Source organism: Thermomyces lanuginosus, assembly GCF_041956635.1.
Source record: "Thermomyces lanuginosus strain ATCC 200065 unplaced genomic scaffold VTN49scaffold_42, whole genome shotgun sequence".
Lineage (NCBI taxonomy): Eukaryota > Fungi > Ascomycota > Eurotiomycetes > Eurotiales > Trichocomaceae > Thermomyces > Thermomyces lanuginosus.
The window spans coordinates 1,089,533-1,106,669 of record NW_027192376.1 but is presented as its reverse complement, the minus strand read 5'-3'; the positions used below and the strand labels follow the sequence as shown (position 1 = coordinate 1,106,669).

The following is a 17,137-nucleotide window of genomic DNA, read 5'->3' as shown; positions in this document are numbered from 1 at the left end:
AAAGATCTACGAGCATCTTCAACCGAACAGATCTAAAAGTCCCTGCCCTGAAGTTCTAAACAAAAGCCTCGTCGATGACTCGGAAGCTCCGCTTCAGTTTTCGATGTAAAGATCTCGGAACAAAATCGTTCCGCTTAACTAATCAAATACGCGCTTAACGTAGCCCAATTGGGTATGCGACGAGCTCTGTTCCAGTAATTTGGAACAACTTTCCGCTTAGTAAGCGGCTTTTCACAGCCGGGGTTTGCCCGTTTGGAATGTGGAATTGACATCACGCTTGCTGACTCGTAAGAGCCTCCTCCGTTCCGCTCCGGTGTCTACGTCTTCTGTTCTCCGCATTGATTCCAGAATGTCGATCAATATGAAACAGTTCTGCGGGTGATGAGTCACTCCTGAGTTGTGACATCAGCCTCATCAATCATATGAATCGTGAAGATCAATTGTTATTTTCCTACTCCGTACTCTGCTGGGATGACCTAACAATTCCTACACCTCCCCGATCACGTATCAATTTCCGAATAACTCCCTACGAAGTATAACAATTCAGTTAATATGGCCCTCGCTTCTCTCGGGCTAAATGGCTTGCATTGACTACTGAGAAAATTTGTTAGCATCGCCGTATAGACGAGAGAACAATTCATCTTCTCGGAAGTAGGCTCCCTTCTAGGCTTGGTCATCGACGCAACTTCATCAGATACGAATGCACAGCCCTAAATCCAACTGCAGAACACTCCAGTCGGAATAGCCACCAATCCCTATCAAGCCCCTGAAGGGCCAGGCAGCTGCATTTCGGCTAACCGATCATAATTTTTCCTCGGATTGACAGCATGCAAAATTCCAAAATCTGGCCAGCAAAAAAACATCTCCGTCAACTGCACAGCCCAATCTTTGATACCGACCGCTCAATATAGCGCCGAGAGCCGAGTGATCGTCCAATCACAAGTCGTAGATCGCTGACTCAGCGGGAATCGGACGTTATAAGTACCGGCATTTCATTGGTCCACCATGCCCCACAGGATCGGGACTCGGGAGATCCCTCTGTTTTTCTAGGGTTTTTGTTCGCTTGAGCAGAACAAGTCTGGATCTCCGTCATTCGGAGAACTCGATAGTCGGAAGGATGTCCACCCGATATAGAATCAGATTGGCTCGATTACGCGCTTGGCAAATATTGCTCCGGGTTGGTCCGCCCGTAAGACGTAATTTAGGGCTTGTCAAGATGCTCTATCACCCTTCTCCTGTGGACGAGGTACAAAAGGGGCATCACCCCCATAGATGGTTGATCCCCAAGCAGCGGACATTCGGTCTCAAGCACGATGGCCGGTAGAGTAGCTTCAACGCCATCCGATTCCGAGACCGTCTCGGTCCGATCCGAGTCGGGTATCCAACCCTTTGAAGAGATCAAAGGTTCATCGCCTCAACACAATGAGTGGCACCTGAAGCACAAGGTCCAGGAGTTCAAAACCCGGGACGACAGGTCGGGCTTCAAGCCCCGAGAACTCGGCGTAACATGGACCAATGTGAATGTCGATGTCATCAGCGCGGAAGCTGCAATCAATGAAAATGTCGTCTCGCAGCTCAACATCCCCAAGCTCGTCAAGGAAGCGCGGGCCAAGCCTCCCCTGAAGCGAATCCTCTGTGACAGCCATGGATGCGTCAAGCCCGGCGAGATGCTCTTGGTGCTTGGCAGACCCGGTTCGGGATGCACGACCCTGCTCAACATTCTCGCCAATCGCCGCCGCGGATATGCATCAGTCGAGGGCAATGTCTGGTACGGTTCGATGGACGCCAAGGAGGCAGCCCGCTACCGCAGCCAGATCGTCATGAACACCGAAGAGGAGCTCTTCTTTCCGACGTTGACTGTGGGCCAAACAATGGACTTTGCGACCAAGCTCAAGGTGCCCGAGAAGCTTCCCGACGGCGTGGATTCGGCCGAGGCGTATCGTCTTGAGATGAAAAAGTTCCTCCTGGAATCTATGGATATCCAGCACACGCACGACACCAAGATCGGCAACGAGTTTGTTCGCGGCGTGTCTGGCGGTGAACGGAAGCGAGTTTCGATCATTGAGACGCTGGCCACCCGAGGCTCTGTGTTTTGCTGGGACAACAGTACTCGCGGACTGGATGCCAGCACGGCGTTGGAATACGCAAAGGCGATTCGAGCGATGACGGATATTCTGGGTTTGGCATCGATTGTCACTCTGTACCAGGCGGGTAACGGCATCTACGAGCAGTTCGACAAGGTCCTGGTTCTGGATGGCGGCAAACAGATCTACTACGGTCCAATGAAGGAAGCGAGGCCGTTCATGGAAAACCTTGGATTCATCTGCCGAGAGGGTTCGAACGTAGCCGACTTCTTGACCGGCGTGACGGTGCCGACAGAACGACTTGTGCGTGAAAGCCATCAATACACCTTCCCTCGGAACGCGGACATGGTTCTGGCCGAGTACGAGAAATCGCCCATTGCCGCCCGCATGAAACAGGAATACGACTATCCGAACACGGAGGAAGCGAAACGACGGACCGAGGCCTTCCGCGAAGCAGTGTCGGCTGAGAAGAGCCCCCGATTGCCCAAGTCCAGCCCCTTGACAGTCGACTTTGTTACGCAAGTCAGGTCAGCAGTCGTGAGGCAGTATCAAATTCTCTGGGGTGACAAAGCAAGCTTCGTGATCAAACAACTCTCTTGCATCATTCAGGCTTTGATTGCTGGCTCGCTGTTCTACAACGCTCCCGATAACAGCGGTGGTTTGTTCCTCAAGGCCGGCGCGCTATTCTTCTCGCTGCTCTTCAACAGCTTGTTGTCCATGAGCGAGGTCACCGAGTCCTTCACCGGTCGTCCGGTCCTCATCAAGCACAAGGGATTTGCTTTTTACCATCCTGCAGCCTTTTGCATCGCCCAGATCACGGCGGATATTCCGCTCATCCTTATCCAAGTTACGACATTTACGATCATTCTGTACTGGATGGTTGGCCTGACAGCAACCGCCAGTGCGTTCTTTACACATTGGGTGATTGTCTTCTCCGCCGCAATGGTAGGTGCTTGACTTCTTCCAGCGTTGCTATTTCGGATGAAACTAATGGCATATACAGTGCATGACGGCAATGTTCCGTGCCATTGGAGCGGCTTTCAAAACGTTTGATGGAGCTTCAAAGGTGTCCGGGTTGGCCATCACCGCAACGGTCATGTACACCGGGTACCTGATCCAGAAGCCTGAGATGCACCCATGGTTCGTCTGGATCTACTGGATTGATCCCTTGGCGTACGCGTTCGAGGCGCTGCTGAGCAATGAGCTCCATGGCAAGACCATTCCTTGCGTCGGAGTCAACCTCATCCCCAATGGGCCGGGTTACATGGATTCGGCGCTTCGTGATTTCCAAGCGTGCGCCGGTGTCGGAGGTGCCCAGCCTGGCTCGTCGGTCGTCTCTGGGGACAGCTATCTGAAATCCCTGTCGTACAGCCATGCGCATGTATGGCGGAACTTCGGCATCGTCTGGGCATGGTGGGCTTTGTATGCCGCCATTACGATCATCTTCACTTCCCGCTGGCGCTCCTCTTCGGAGAATGGCCCGTCGCTGCTGATCCCCCGCGAGAAGCAGAAGAAGGTTCGTGCTCGGCAGCCGGTTGATGAGGAATCGCAGGCACAGGAGAAGAGCGGGGTGAGCAGTGCGACCGACACCGGCTCAACGGTTGCCGCCGCCGATCGCGAAAATGCCATTGAGAAGAATGTCGTTCGCAACACGTCCGTGTTTACCTGGAAGAACCTGACGTACACGGTCAAGACCCCATCTGGAGACCGGGTACTCTTGGACAACGTGCAAGGATGGGTTAAACCCGGGATGCTGGGCGCACTGATGGGTGCCTCCGGCGCCGGAAAGACCACTCTCTTGGACGTCCTGGCCCAGCGCAAGACTATGGGCACCATTCACGGATCGATCATGGTGGACGGAAGACCATTGCCCGTTTCCTTCCAGCGCTCTGTTGGCTACTGTGAGCAGCTCGACGTGCATGAACCCTATGCGACCGTGCGTGAGGCCCTCGAGTTTTCCGCCCTCCTCCGCCAGCCACCCGAGGTGCCTCGCGAAGAGAAGCTCAAGTACGTGGATGTCATCATCGACCTGTTGGAGCTCCACGACATCGCAGACACCCTCATTGGTCGAGTCGGTGCCGGGTTGTCGGTTGAACAGCGCAAACGCGTCACCATCGGCGTCGAACTGGTCGCCAAGCCCAGCATTCTGATCTTCCTGGACGAGCCCACCTCCGGTCTCGATGGACAGTCAGCGTTCAACACGGTGCGGTTCCTGCGCAAGTTGGCCGATGTCGGCCAGGCCGTGCTGGTCACCATCCACCAGCCGTCAGCGCAGTTGTTTGCCCAGTTCGACACGCTCCTGCTGCTCGGCAAGGGAGGCAAGACGGTGTACTTTGGTGAGATCGGTGATAACGGACAGGCTGTCAAGGCGTACTTTGAGCGATACGGTGCGCCATGCCCTCCGGATGTCAATCCCGCGGAGCACATGATCGATGTGGTGTCTGGGTCGTTATCACAGGGTAAAGACTGGGCTCAGATTTGGATGGAATCCCCGGAGTGCGCCAAAGTCACGCAGGAACTGGACCAGATCATCGCAGAGGCGGCGGCCAAACCTCCGGCGACCGTGGACGATGGTCGCGAGTTCTCGACATCGCTGTGGGAGCAGACCAAGCTGGTGACCCAGCGGATGACAGTGTCCTTGTTCCGCAACACCGACTACATCAACAACAAGGTGGTTCTGCACATCACGGCCGCACTGTTCAACGGCTTCACATTCTGGATGATCGGCGACCGCGTCGCAGACCTGCAGCAACGGCTCTTCACCATCTTCAACTTCATCTTCGTGGCCCCGGGTGTCATCGCGCAGCTGCAACCTCTCTTCATTGAGCGCCGCGACATCTTCGAGACCCGCGAGAGCAAGTCCAAGATGTACTCGTGGAAGGCCTTCGTGACTGCTCTAATCGTCTCCGAGTTCCCTTATCTCTGCATCTGCGCCGTTCTGTACTTTGTCTGTTGGTACTACACGGTCGGATTCACAACCGACTCGGACCGCGCCGGTGCCATGTTTTTCGTCATGCTCATGTACGAGTTCCTGTACACGGGCATTGGGCAATTCATCGCGGCGTACGCACCCAACGCCGTCTTCGCCGCGCTCGCCAACCCGTTCGTCATCGGTACGCTCGTCTCCTTCTGCGGTGTCCTAGTGCCCTATGCCCAGATCCAGGCGTTCTGGCGGTACTGGATCTACTGGATCAATCCGTTCAATTACATGATGGGCAGCCTCTTGACCTTCAACATGTGGGGAATCAAGGTCGAATGCTCGGAGTCCGAATTTGCCCGGTTCAATCCGCCCAACGGCACCACTTGCGGACAGTACCTCGAGGGCTACATGCAGGGCTTCGGCGCCGGTGCGAACCTCATCAATCCCGACGCCACGTCCGATTGCCGTGTGTGTCAGTACCGCTCTGGCAGCGACTACCTCCGGACCATCAATCTGAAGGAATACTACTATGGATGGCGCGATGCGGGCATCGTGGTCATCTTCGTTCTTTCATCATATGCTTTGGTTTATGGTTTGATGAAGTTGCGGACCAAGGGGTCGAAGAAGGCCAAATCGGCATAGACGTTTTTATCATTTGCATGGAAATGAAGGATAGAGTGGATTTCTCGAATTTGCTGACATTCTTTGCTTGCATTTTTCTTGCATTGTCGATAGTAGTCAATAATAATTATATAGGTGCTCCTCTCAGGGTTTCTGATCGTGCTGGTAGTTAATGTTCTTGTATGACATGGGCGAACAGAACTGAGAATTCCCGGCATCGACTAAGATGGTCAATATTTCTGATTCAATGAAATCATCTATTTCTCTAGTCAGCAAGGTGTTCAAAGCAACAACACAGAAAGAAGCAAAAACAATTGTCAAAAGCTTGCTCAGGATAGGTGCACAATATAATCAACAAGCGCCAATGGCAAATTCATCTGGGGTTGAAACAGTATTTAGGCATATCATCATACAAATAGTAGCGTAAATGAGAACTGTTATCTCTTACCTTTAGTGTATCATAACCAATTGTGCGTCGAAGTTGATGCTGGAAGAGCATCAACAAGTGTGCGGTTGGAGGATCCAACTTCAGAGAAAAATTTCGTCGCCGAATCCGATCGCCAAGACCCGATGGTCACGTGACTGTTTGTGGTGGTTTAAAGCGAGTGCTCTGGACTGGAGGTCTCCAGGCTGTTGAAGGGCGCAATGGCCGGCATAATGGTCAAGGACGTTATTGTCTTGAATAGCATCCTGTTCCTCACTGTGGCGGTGCAGTACTCTCACCATCAGACTGCGTAGAAAGACGGGCGCCCGTAGGGATCGCGTGAGTTGACCACAGTGAGGACTGTGCCGTCGAGGAGCTAGTGAAAGCAATTCGCAGAGTACCATTCCGAGCGAGATGCCGCTGGCGTCACCGTTTTTCATCGGTTTCTTTTAGGAGCGACCAGAGTTCACGCGCCTCCTGTAGGGTCTTGCTGTCAAGCTTGTCATTCTCTGCGCGGCCAGATGGCGCTTCTCCCGCTGACTTCTGAACCTCAAGACCTTCAGTCTTCAACTGCTCGAGGAGACGCTCAACGCGTTCTTTGATATTATCCATTTCCTGTATTTCATTCCTCGTTCGCTCTAATTGTTCTTCCATCATCAGAATCAGCGATTCGCGCGCCTGGTGCGGCCGATAGAGGTTCAGAAGATGGTGCGCATTGATGAATAGATTCCGAATGTCTTCCAGCTTAGGTTCGAACTGTTCCGGTGCCACCGCAAGGATGCCGACGAACTCGAGGAAGTTGAGCAGAAGAGACTTGCTGATCTTGAGGAGGTAGTACGCGTGGTTCAGCGGTCGGCCATCCTTTGTAAGCGCTGCTTCCTCTCCCCCAGCATCGGTGGCCGGCGGCGACGGGTAGAGTTGCTCAATGCCTTGTTCTTTCAAGGATGGTAGGGTGCCCGACAACTGTTTGAATTAGCATCACATAGTATCGAATGGTCAAATTTGCCCTCAATCATACACTCTGTACTTCTCCGAACACGCTGTACGATCCGGATGTCGGCGCCTTTGGTGGGATCAGATATTTCAGCTCAGAAGGCACGTCCAGTTCTTGTAGTTCGCTGGGCAGCCATTTCTTCTTGGGATGTTCTCCTCGTGCTTTTGCGGCTTCGGTCTTGATGTTCTCGAGCTTTTCGATGTTCTCCGGAGTAAAATGTTTCCAGAACGGAGGCGGTGGTGGGAAAACGGCAAGGGGACGAGAGCCTCCTTCGGCCATGGTGGTTCGCCGCGACTGTCAAAGGCTGGGAAAACGAACACGCATAAGATGTTGCTAGCGCGCAGACTAGAAAACCCGAATGAATGCTATATTTAAACTTGGTATCGAAGTAACAAACGATATTCTGGTGGGTAAACACCGTTCAATGTTGGAACCAGAAAAGCTTGCGAGCTTTTCACCTCCGAGCATGGGGAAAGAGAATTGGTACCTGAACCAACAAAGGCGGAGAGCTCACCACCTCTCGGCACTTTTCTTCCACGCTACAGTTCGGGTCATATGAACCCTTTTGCGACGATCATTCGTTGCCCCTCTGCTCCTTTGTCCGTATCTAATGTTTGCGAAATGTCGCTGTGTGCCACAGATTTCGTATTTTGAGCTCCTCCGGGTTATCCAGCCGCATCGGTCCCGGCTAATTGCCAGCATGCCCTTGGTAACCCGCCCCGGCATTCTGGGGGCGTCCGTCCGATTTTGGAAGAAAAGCTATGCGGCGGATTATATCACCATCGTCGTGCTGGCTGTTTGCGTGCTTTTGGTGAGTGCAGAGCCCTCTGTCGAAATACTAGCTTCCGGAGTCACCGAAACTGATCAGGATGTTTATACAGATGCACCTCTTCCTGCGACCCTTTCATCGCATGTTCTACATTGATAACCTTGCGATTCAGTACCCGTATACGCGCCAAGAGAGAGTTCCTGAAAGTAGGTCACCGCCTGTTGTGGGTGACGAGAGTTACGGCTGATCGCTGCAGTATGGTCAATTATATACTCGGGAGTCTCGCCGTTGATCCTGATATTCGTTTGGGGTCTAGTCGCGCGGTTTGACGTGCACAAGCTCCATGTTTCGATCCTTGGTCTGCTATCTGCACTGGCCATGACGCCGTTCATCACCGGCATCATCAAGAACTCTGTCGGACGCCCTCGACCGGACTTGATCGCCCGTTGTCAGCCCGAGGAAGGCACGCCAGAGCATACCCTGGTGACATACGCCGTCTGCACGCAACCCAATGAGCGCATATTACGGGAAGGGTGGAGAAGTTTTCCCAGTGGGCATAGTAGTTTCGGCTTTGCCGGGTTAGGTTATCTGGCATTGTAGGCGCGTCCTTATCCGTTGCATGGGGTTGATGAGAATTCCTGACACTCCCAACAGGTTTATTTCTGGGCAATTACACGTCTTCCGACCGCGCGCTGATCTAGCAAGCTGCTTCCTTGCGCTTTTACCCCTCCTAGGCGCCGTGCTTATCGCCATCTCTCGCTGCGAAGACTACCGTCATGATGTCTGGGATGTCACCAGCGGCGCTGTCCTGGGAAGCGTCGTGACATACTTCTCGTATCGCCGTTTCTATCCCTCCTTGCGATCCGCGCGGTGCGACATACCATACAAAGCTGACGATGTGATCAACGAGTTTCGAAGGGTTTCTAGTGACGAGGAAAGCCAAAACTACTGGTCACGGCGAGACCGCCGTCGCCGGCATTCTATTTCCTCCGATGTGGACGGGGAAAGTGTCGCGGGATCGTTACATTTGAATGATGTCCAGGCAGATCCTCCTCGTCGAACTCTGCCTCTTCATTAATCGCAGCAGGATTGACGTTGTCTGTCAGGGCATGATATTCTGCTTTTCTATCCATCCATACCCTTGCATCGTTAGATTCGGGTCATTGCATATCTGGTGTTAGGTAGGCCTAGTGATATAGAAATCAGTCCGGCATTCTTAATGAGATGCTCTTCCAGCTCTCCTACTTTCGCTGCCCGAGAGTCTTCCATTTTCCGGACGCTCACAACAATCACGTGCCCGCTCCAACCGGAGTTATCCAAACGCGCTCCGCTCCTGCTTAAACGCTATCGATAAGAGAAACACGATTAACGCGCGAAAATCGCGCCAAATTCGCGTTCCTTGCCGGGAAACCCGCTCTGCGCAGCGCGCTCCGAGCCAATCACGCTTCTCAACGTGAGTCTTGGCACCCGGCGCGTCGGCGCGGGACACGCGGTTCAAGACTCCACCCCCACTCGACGGAAACAGCCAAGGCTCCCCCCCAAGCTTCATTCTCAATCCTCGCCGGGCCGTTCATTGGTGTGTAGTTTCTCTCTCCATGCATGCCCCGGCCCATTTCATCACGGAATATCCGTGTTTCCTTTGCCCCAGCCACTCAGATTCCGCGAATGGCTGGGAATGTTTCCCGCGTTTTATGAAATCATGCCATTGAATCCATGATCCTCCCGTGTTGGAGAAGATTGTCTTTCGTGAACCACCGACGCTAATGCACTGCGAAGGCTGGTACACCCACCGGACTAAAAAGTTTGCAGCTGCGGTCTGCAGCATCGCAGAGCGAATCCCGTGGGTTCTCCTCATCAGAGGTGAGTCACGTCCAGGGCCAGTGGGTTCGATGGACTTCTTCTCTTTTTTACTTTTCCCTGTTCGCGTTTTTCGTGATTTTCTTCCGCGTGTAGCTAGGAAGATCGTACTGTAGGCTAGTGGTGTCGCCGCGTTAGGGCTCTGCTTATCTTGGTCGAGGCCCCTCTCCGACTCGTCCATGCGGTGTGCTTCTTGTTGTAAACGAAGTTGTTGGGATGAATTCTGCTCTCTAAGGGGAGCATCTCTGAAAATAATACTTTTATTTCAAAGCCATCTCTTATTGTTGATCAAGAGTATCGGTCTACAAAATAATCAAGACTGCTCCTACGGGACGGGGTGGTTGCGAGAGACTACGAGAAACATAGGATCAAGGAGCCAAACCAAACCACCGTCTGACCCAGACGACATGAAACATTGTCAGCATGGCGCCTACACCCGCTTTTGCACGATTCTGGCGCACAGATCTCGCTCGCGACGGAGTCCTCGAACTTCTCGACAGAGAAGACCTCGAGAACCTTCGTCTCGTGTGCCGTGAGTTCAGCGCTCCCGTGGCGCGGATGCTGTTCTCAGAGCTCCGCATCACGTTTCGCAGCAGTACCTTCATCAAGCCGGCGCGCATGGCGGCGCTGAAGCGCATCGGCGGTTACATCAGAACATTAATTTTTGTCATGCCGCACACTCATGAGACCTTCTTGCCGCCGCTGCTCGACCCGATGACGGGGGAAGAGTTGACCTTTGTCTATTTCCCACAGATCCGGGAGCCGGACGTGTCTTCCCGCCAGCATGAGCCGAAATATGGCAGCTGGGAAATGAACGAGCTGCTGGTAAAGCAGTATCCAACGCTGTTTCATGCGGCTACCAATGTGCCGTCCTTTGTCCAGGCGTTATCCTGCATGCCATCACTACGGGCATTAAAGATCGCTTGCAGCGGGCAAGCGGCAACACATCGCTACCGTCGGAGTGTGGTGGACTACGCCCTAATCTCCCTACGAATAGCCGTGGAGCGAGCACCACTCAATTCTCTCGAGTCATTGTTCCTGCAGCCGATCCATCCCGGGGGCATACATTATTTACGGCCTATCATGGGATTCGGGACATCGCCCGCCAGCCGGAAACGGTGGAACCAGATCAAAAGCTTGGTCCTTCATATCGACAGCTTCCCCACCGAGCAAGGGCAGTCCATGGATCAGCTCAAGATCCTCCATTCGTACCTGCAGTGCTTCCCTAGCTTACAGAATCTGGACTTTTGCTGGAACGGCGCCAAGGGTCCATTTTCGCTATCGCTCTCCAGCGAGCCGGCGCTCCGTACGCCCTCACCGAGAACCGTGTGCCCGACAAAATACAACTGGCCACTTCGGCCGCTCAAATTGCCGAACCTGCGGTACATGTCCTTCCGCAACGTCATTGTCGACGCCTCGCAGGTGGCAAGCTTTACCACAGAGCATCGCCACACCCTGGAGGAGTTCGACTTTGAGGAAACGGTGCTCCGAAGCGGCACATGGGACGACGCGCTGGCTCCGCTGAGTCACATGTCCGACAACAAAGATGGAGTTCGGGTGGAGGAGGCCGAAGTCCCGATCATGTTGAGCCCTGAAGAGCCGCCGATGTACTTCAAGCCAACAATCCTTTCACCGACTCCAGCCGCCCACCATCGGCGGCGAAGACGGAAACGAAGACATCGAGAACATGCTGGTGATCGTTCTCAGAGCAAAGCAAAGACCCGTGAGGTACATTGGCTGAGCCCCGAGCATTTGAAGCGATTTATCCAGTCATCGGTCCTGTTTAGTAGTTGGCGATGATGTTAATCACGAAAAAGGAAATGATTTTCGAAACTTCTAAAGCATGTATGAGCTATGATCATGACCATCCGTTCGTTAGATTTCCTTAATGAACTTCTCAATGGCACTGCTTGAGGGTTGCAATTTCCCCGGATATTGAAAGCCCCGGAATTCAGGCATCGAACGGTGAATAGCGGTCTTGGCGTTCACATGTTCGAATTTCGATTGTACCCCGGACTGGGATCCACCGATGACCGAACGTAACAACCGAACGGTTCGAACGGCATCACAATCAAAGCAGCCAACAAGCCTCGGCTTAATTAACTTTTCGTCTTGAAATATAACCACGGTCCATCTTCTGCCTTCCCATCATCCCTGTTCTTCCAATCTAAAGCTGAATAGTACCTTGTCAACGATCAATAGAATCAGCCGCCATGTCTGTCAAGGACGGTAAGTCGTATAGCAACCTATTTCCGCTACAAACATTCCATCGTCGATCGAAATAAAGCAGCTGCTAATTTGACCTCGCTGAACAAACAGCCGCATTCCCTGCTTCTGCCGCCTTCGATCTCATCAACCAGGCCCTCAACGATGAGGCCGAGCGCAAGGACGCTATTAAGAAGGGCGCCGGCATCTACACCATCACGCTGAAGAACAAGGACGGCAAGGAGCAGAGTTGGTATGTCGATCTGAAGGACAAGGGCAAGGTCTTCAAGGGCGAGGCCCCGGCTGGTGGAAAGGCGGATGGTATGTACCAGCACCTTTTTTCTAGAAATGTTCTTTTCACTGATACGTATGTTTCCTAGTGACCCTCATCCTCTCCGATGCCGACTTCCAGAACCTCGTCGCCGGCAAGGCAAATGCTCAGAGACTCTTCATGGGTGGAAAGCTTAAGATCAAGGGCAATGCGATGAAGGCGACCAAGTTGGAGCCTCTCTTCAAGAAGGCGCAGACCAAGGCCAAGCTTTAGATCTTTTTTGTTTTGGCATTTGGAGTCTGTCAGTCGTCATGTTTGGCGCTGGGTTTTATGCTTTCATGTGTACCAATACCCTTGAATTTGCTGGTTGACAGCAGTCAACGAATCAACGACAATCTAACGTCCTGCATGATGACCTCGGATCCAAATTTCCCCATGCATTGCAAAAAGTGGCTTCTCTTCTTGAGAAAGACATCATAATATTGTGAAGTAGATATCAGTAACTGTTGTCAGCACATTTGCAGAAAGTGAAACGTGGAAGAAGCTAAGATTCGGTAATATGGTACGAAGTAGAACTCCCCGAATTTCCGCCCACACTCGTGGTTGACCCGATTATATGCAAGCCCTAATTACCATGAACATCAGGCTGTTTCTCGTCAGATATTGAGCATAAGCAGCCTGCTTTTGATTCTAGTCTTTTGCGCAGCATATCCAAAATGTTATCTTGGTCTTGACAACAAAATCAGCGAACCGACGTATGGACTTTCCTTGAAGTGCTTTCCTTTACCGAGAGTTACTACTAAGCTACTACATTTGCTTCGGACTCTCGCAAAAACCTTAAAAACTTAATCGTTGTCAACCAGGGGAATGGAATCTAAAGCACAAGTCTGATGACTTGACCTTCCGTGACAGATATATTCCAATCAGAAAATATCATAACATCTGCGACAACCTAGCGTGTCTCCGAAGCACGGAAAACGAGCACCAAAGCTAAGCATCAGCAATGTCCCTACCCGAGCGAGAAAGAACCATACAGCCATCATGTCGGTTTCTTACTCGAGATGAATCCGCGATAATAAGCTCTGCCCACAGAATAAGAGGCCAGCCCCCAAGTAGCTTGCTAATAGTTCCACAGAAGACGACCTCGCTACCTGATGAGCATGGCTCTGCTCTCGTATTTTACCCCTGCCGGTAAACATTGAAGTCACTGCCCAGCGACACAGCCTCTCAATATTATGTCCGTTTTGCCAGTTTGCCCGAGGCACAAGGCGCTCACCAGCACTCAACCTGATTGGCTCAAAACTCATGCGAGTCGTTTTGGCCCATTACCCGATTTACCAGATTCAGCCTGGTTTTAGGGCTAGCGCGAGGTACCCTGGAAGTTGGCACGGTAGCAGTAGTAGGTACTTGGAAAGTCCCCCGCCCCTTGTATACTTTTTTCTGCTCAGACGAGTACAAACGGAATATGGGGTACGGAGTACACGATGAGGAAGCGAATCACCCTCTTTCCTGCATTTCACTCCGCACCTAGTATAGTAGGCACTACTATCTACCAGGTGCCTTTCAGCAATGTCCTCCTGATCCCTTCGGAGAGCCTTTACACGACGGGGGAAGGCGAGATGGTTTGAACTATTAATCCGAAGCTCACAACCGATCGCACTGGGCTCTGCGAGGCGCCAACATGGCTAAGAGACGTCCGAGCCAATTGCAGCTCAAGGAGACCTGGCATTACGCGGACAGTTTGGAGATTTCAAGCAGGGTTTGGTTGGGGGTCCTTGATTGGACAGCTTACCCTAGTATATCTGATGTCGAAGATGTCCCCGCCTTTTGCTTTCGTTTTGAAGATCTCACTGAATTCCTGAGCATCGCATTATTGTTTGAGAACGATAGCAAATTTTGTTTAAGATGTCTCCACAAGAGCCGCTGAAACTTCTGTCTCTTGGTATGATGCCTTCCGTCCAGGTTTATTGATCTTACTAATTCAATTGCAGACGGTGGAGGCATTCGAGGTATCTCAAGCCTCCTCATTCTGGAGCATATCATGGAGAAAATACGCGATGCCAAAGGCCTCGAAGATGTTCCCCGACCGTGTGACTGCTTTGATCTGATCGGAGGAACAAACACAGGCGGGTACCGCCATCAGTTCTAGGGATCTGCTTGGTTAGCCTGGCTAACGAAATATCGAATAAACACAGAATCATTGCGATCATGCTTGGGAGGCTGGGGTTGACTGCCGATGAATGTATACAAGCATATCGAAACGTCGCCCAGCAGGCCTTCGCCAAAAAACCAACCTCGTCTTCGCCTGCGCAAACGTCTGGGGCCTTCTCTGCCATGGCCCTCGAGAACGCTATCAAGCAGACAATCAGGAAATTTTGCCCAGAAGTGGAGTGCAGACCTCACCGGCGTCGAGGGCAATCATCTGAGAAATCATGTCCACATAGTGAAATGCTCTTCCGGGACCGGACCTGCACCAAGACGTACGTCAAGAAACCAATGGATGTGATGTGACGTTCGAGCTCATGCATCCATCATAGAGTTGTCTTGGCAACTACAAAGGGCAATATTGATACTCTGCCGACTCTTTTCAGGACATACGACACATCAGCTACCTTCGCTGCCTGCAAGGTGTGGGAGGTTGCACGCGCGACAACAGCGGCAACGTCTTTCTTCGAACCTATAAGGATCGGCGGCGATGAGATCGAGTTCATCGATTCCAGCTTCAGGTACAACAACCCGTGCGATATTTTGATTGATGAGGGCCAGCGGCAATTCCCAGAACGTAGCCAGATGCGCATCCTCAGCATTGGCACAGGCCTCGAAGATGTTGTCACGATCGAGGGCAACATGTTCGATATCATGGAACCCTTAAAAGAAATGGCTGCATCATCCCGAAAAGTAGCAGCAATTCTGAAGAATCGTTTCAAAGATGATGGCCAATACTACCGCTTCAACGTAGATCGAGGGCTTCAAGATATAACTTTGTCAGACTGGGAGAATCACAGCGAAATCTCCACACATACTCGGAACTACCTGGCTGAGAACGAGACGCTTATCGACAGTTTTGTTCGAAATTTCGTTGGTAAAGATCTACCTGATAGGAAAATCAACTCCTTGTGGACCAATGTCTCATCTCTAGCGGAGAGGCGAACAGGTTGGTATTTTCCTGCTGGTTAAGATATTATTACCTCGTTCCAGTGATGACAAGTTTCTTGCGTTTATAGAGGCTGTTCACTTCGCGGTGCCATTTGAAAGAAACAAGAGCTTCGTCGGCCGCAAATCAATCCTAGATCGGCTTCTCGAATTAATTCCCCCGAGCGTAGAAGAAGATATCTGCCAATGGACTGCGGTCGTCGGACTCGGTGGGGTCGGAAAGACACAAGTTGCGCTCGAGGTTGCCTTTCAGATCCGTGACAAGCATCCAGACTGCTCCATCTTTTGGGTTCCAGCCATGAATGCGACGAGCTTCGAGAACGCCTACATGAAAATTGGCCAACTACTGAAGATTGACGGGATCAATATGAGCAACGCAGACGCCAAGACACTCGTGAAGACGGCTTTGAGTGACTATACCGGTAGCTGGCTCTTGATTATTGACAATGCCGACGACGCGGATCTTCTCTTTGATGACGACATTGGTCTCGTCAACTCTCTTCCATCCAACCGGAACGGCTCCATTCTATTCACGACACGGAATCACGAGATCGCAAGCAGACTTGATATCCCCGATGCAAATATTCTCACTGTCGGCGAAATGAGCAAAGATGAATCGCTCAGTCTCTTGTGCGAGTATCTGAACGAGTCCCAGGTACGCGACGTGGCAGGCACGGCAAAGCTGCTCGAGGTCCTCGCCTATTTGCCTCTCGCCATAAGGCAGGCCTCTGCATACATGGCCAAGAAGCGGATAACTACGACGAAATACCTGAATCTGTGCCAGTCAAGTGACAAGAATATGACTGAATTGCTCAGCAGAGACTTCGACGATAGATTCCGATACAAAGGAGCCAAGAATTCCATTATTGCCACCTGGCTGGTCTCGTTTCATCAAATTGAGGAACATGATCCTCTTGCTGCTGATTATCTGAAATTCATGTCGTTTCTGTGTCAGAAAGATATCCCACAATCTCTCCTTCCTCCAGCCGAACCAATCAAAGTGGAGGAAGCACTTGGAACTCTGAAAGCATATGCGTTTATCACAGAACGGGAAGAGGCCGACTCATATGACGTGCACCGGCTCGTCCAACTTGCGATGTTGAACTGGTTGGCAGAAAAAGGAGACATGAATGACTGGGTTGGAAAAATATCACGGCAGCTTGCAGAAGTCTATCCGTTTCCCGAGCATGAGAACAAAGAGATATGGATGAGATACCTTCCACATACACAGTACGTTCTTGCAGTCAAGACAACGCGAGATGAACTTGTCGATGTCGGGCTATTGTCGAAAGTAGGCGGTAGCTATTTTTGTCTCGGGCAATATCGAGAGGCTGAGGTAATGTATCGACGTGCCCTAGAGATTCGAGAGAAGGCGCTAGGACCGGAGCATCCAGATACCCTCACAAGTGTTAACAACCTTGGTTTAGTTCTTCAACACCAAGGCAAGTTCGAGGAGGCAGAGGCAATGTATCAACGTGCCCTAGAGATGCAAGAGAAGGTGCTGGGGCCGGAGAATCCAGACACCCTCACAAGTGTCAGCAGCCTTGGAACGGTTCTTCAAGACCGAGGCAAGTTTGGAGACGCTGAGGCAATGCATCGGCGTGCCCTAGAAATACGGGAGAAGGTGCTGGGGCCGGAACATCCTCACACCCTCATAAGCGTCAACAGCCTTGGATCGGTTCTTCGCCACCAGGGCAAATTCAAGGAGGCAGAGGCAATGCATTGGCGTACCCTAGAAATACGAGAGAAGGTTCTAGGGCCGGAGCATCCAGACACCCTCACCAGTGTCGACGACCTTGGATCAGCTCTTCAAGACCAAGGCAAGTTCGAGGAGGCTGA

General features: G+C 51.9%; 6 protein-coding genes across 6 annotated transcripts; 5 read left to right on the top strand and 1 right to left on the bottom strand.

Annotated features, from left to right (window-relative positions):
• Window positions 1-1,313: 1,313 nt before the first annotated feature.
• On the top strand, window positions 1,314-5,646 carry VTN49DRAFT_7158 (uncharacterized protein; the record flags this gene model as incomplete). Its single annotated transcript, XM_069415396.1, has 2 exons — window positions 1,314-3,029; window positions 3,088-5,646. The coding sequence occupies 2 exons, from the start codon at window positions 1,314-1,316 to the stop codon at window positions 5,644-5,646; spliced, it is 4,275 nt and encodes a 1,424-aa protein (XP_069265198.1).
• Window positions 5,647-6,475: 829 nt separating this feature from the next.
• VTN49DRAFT_7157 (uncharacterized protein) lies at window positions 6,476-7,322 on the bottom strand (the record flags this gene model as incomplete). The annotated part of the gene is made up of 2 exons (XM_069415395.1): window positions 6,476-7,012; window positions 7,068-7,322. 2 exons carry the CDS (start codon window positions 7,320-7,322, stop codon window positions 6,476-6,478), a joined length of 792 nt encoding a protein of 263 aa, XP_069265197.1.
• Window positions 7,323-7,743: 421 nt separating this feature from the next.
• On the top strand, window positions 7,744-8,890 carry VTN49DRAFT_7156 (uncharacterized protein; the record flags this gene model as incomplete). The annotated part of the gene is made up of 4 exons (XM_069415394.1): window positions 7,744-7,854; window positions 7,925-8,018; window positions 8,069-8,408; window positions 8,467-8,890. The coding sequence occupies 4 exons, from the start codon at window positions 7,744-7,746 to the stop codon at window positions 8,888-8,890; spliced, it is 969 nt and encodes a 322-aa protein (XP_069265196.1).
• Window positions 8,891-10,092: 1,202 nt separating this feature from the next.
• Window positions 10,093-11,469, top strand: VTN49DRAFT_7155 (uncharacterized protein; the record flags this gene model as incomplete). Its single annotated transcript, XM_069415393.1, has 1 exon — window positions 10,093-11,469. The coding sequence occupies one exon, from the start codon at window positions 10,093-10,095 to the stop codon at window positions 11,467-11,469; it is 1,377 nt and encodes a 458-aa protein (XP_069265195.1).
• A 413-nt stretch (window positions 11,470-11,882) lies between these two features.
• VTN49DRAFT_7154 (uncharacterized protein) lies at window positions 11,883-12,418 on the top strand (the record flags this gene model as incomplete). Its single annotated transcript, XM_069415392.1, has 3 exons — window positions 11,883-11,898; window positions 11,989-12,195; window positions 12,255-12,418. 3 exons carry the CDS (start codon window positions 11,883-11,885, stop codon window positions 12,416-12,418), a joined length of 387 nt encoding a protein of 128 aa, XP_069265194.1.
• A 1,632-nt stretch (window positions 12,419-14,050) lies between these two features.
• VTN49DRAFT_7153 (uncharacterized protein) lies at window positions 14,051-17,055 on the top strand (the record flags this gene model as incomplete). Its single annotated transcript, XM_069415391.1, has 6 exons — window positions 14,051-14,087; window positions 14,137-14,275; window positions 14,341-14,625; window positions 14,683-15,299; window positions 15,370-16,976; window positions 17,035-17,055. 6 exons carry the CDS (start codon window positions 14,051-14,053, stop codon window positions 17,053-17,055), a joined length of 2,706 nt encoding a protein of 901 aa, XP_069265193.1.
• Window positions 17,056-17,137: the final 82 nt, after the last annotated feature.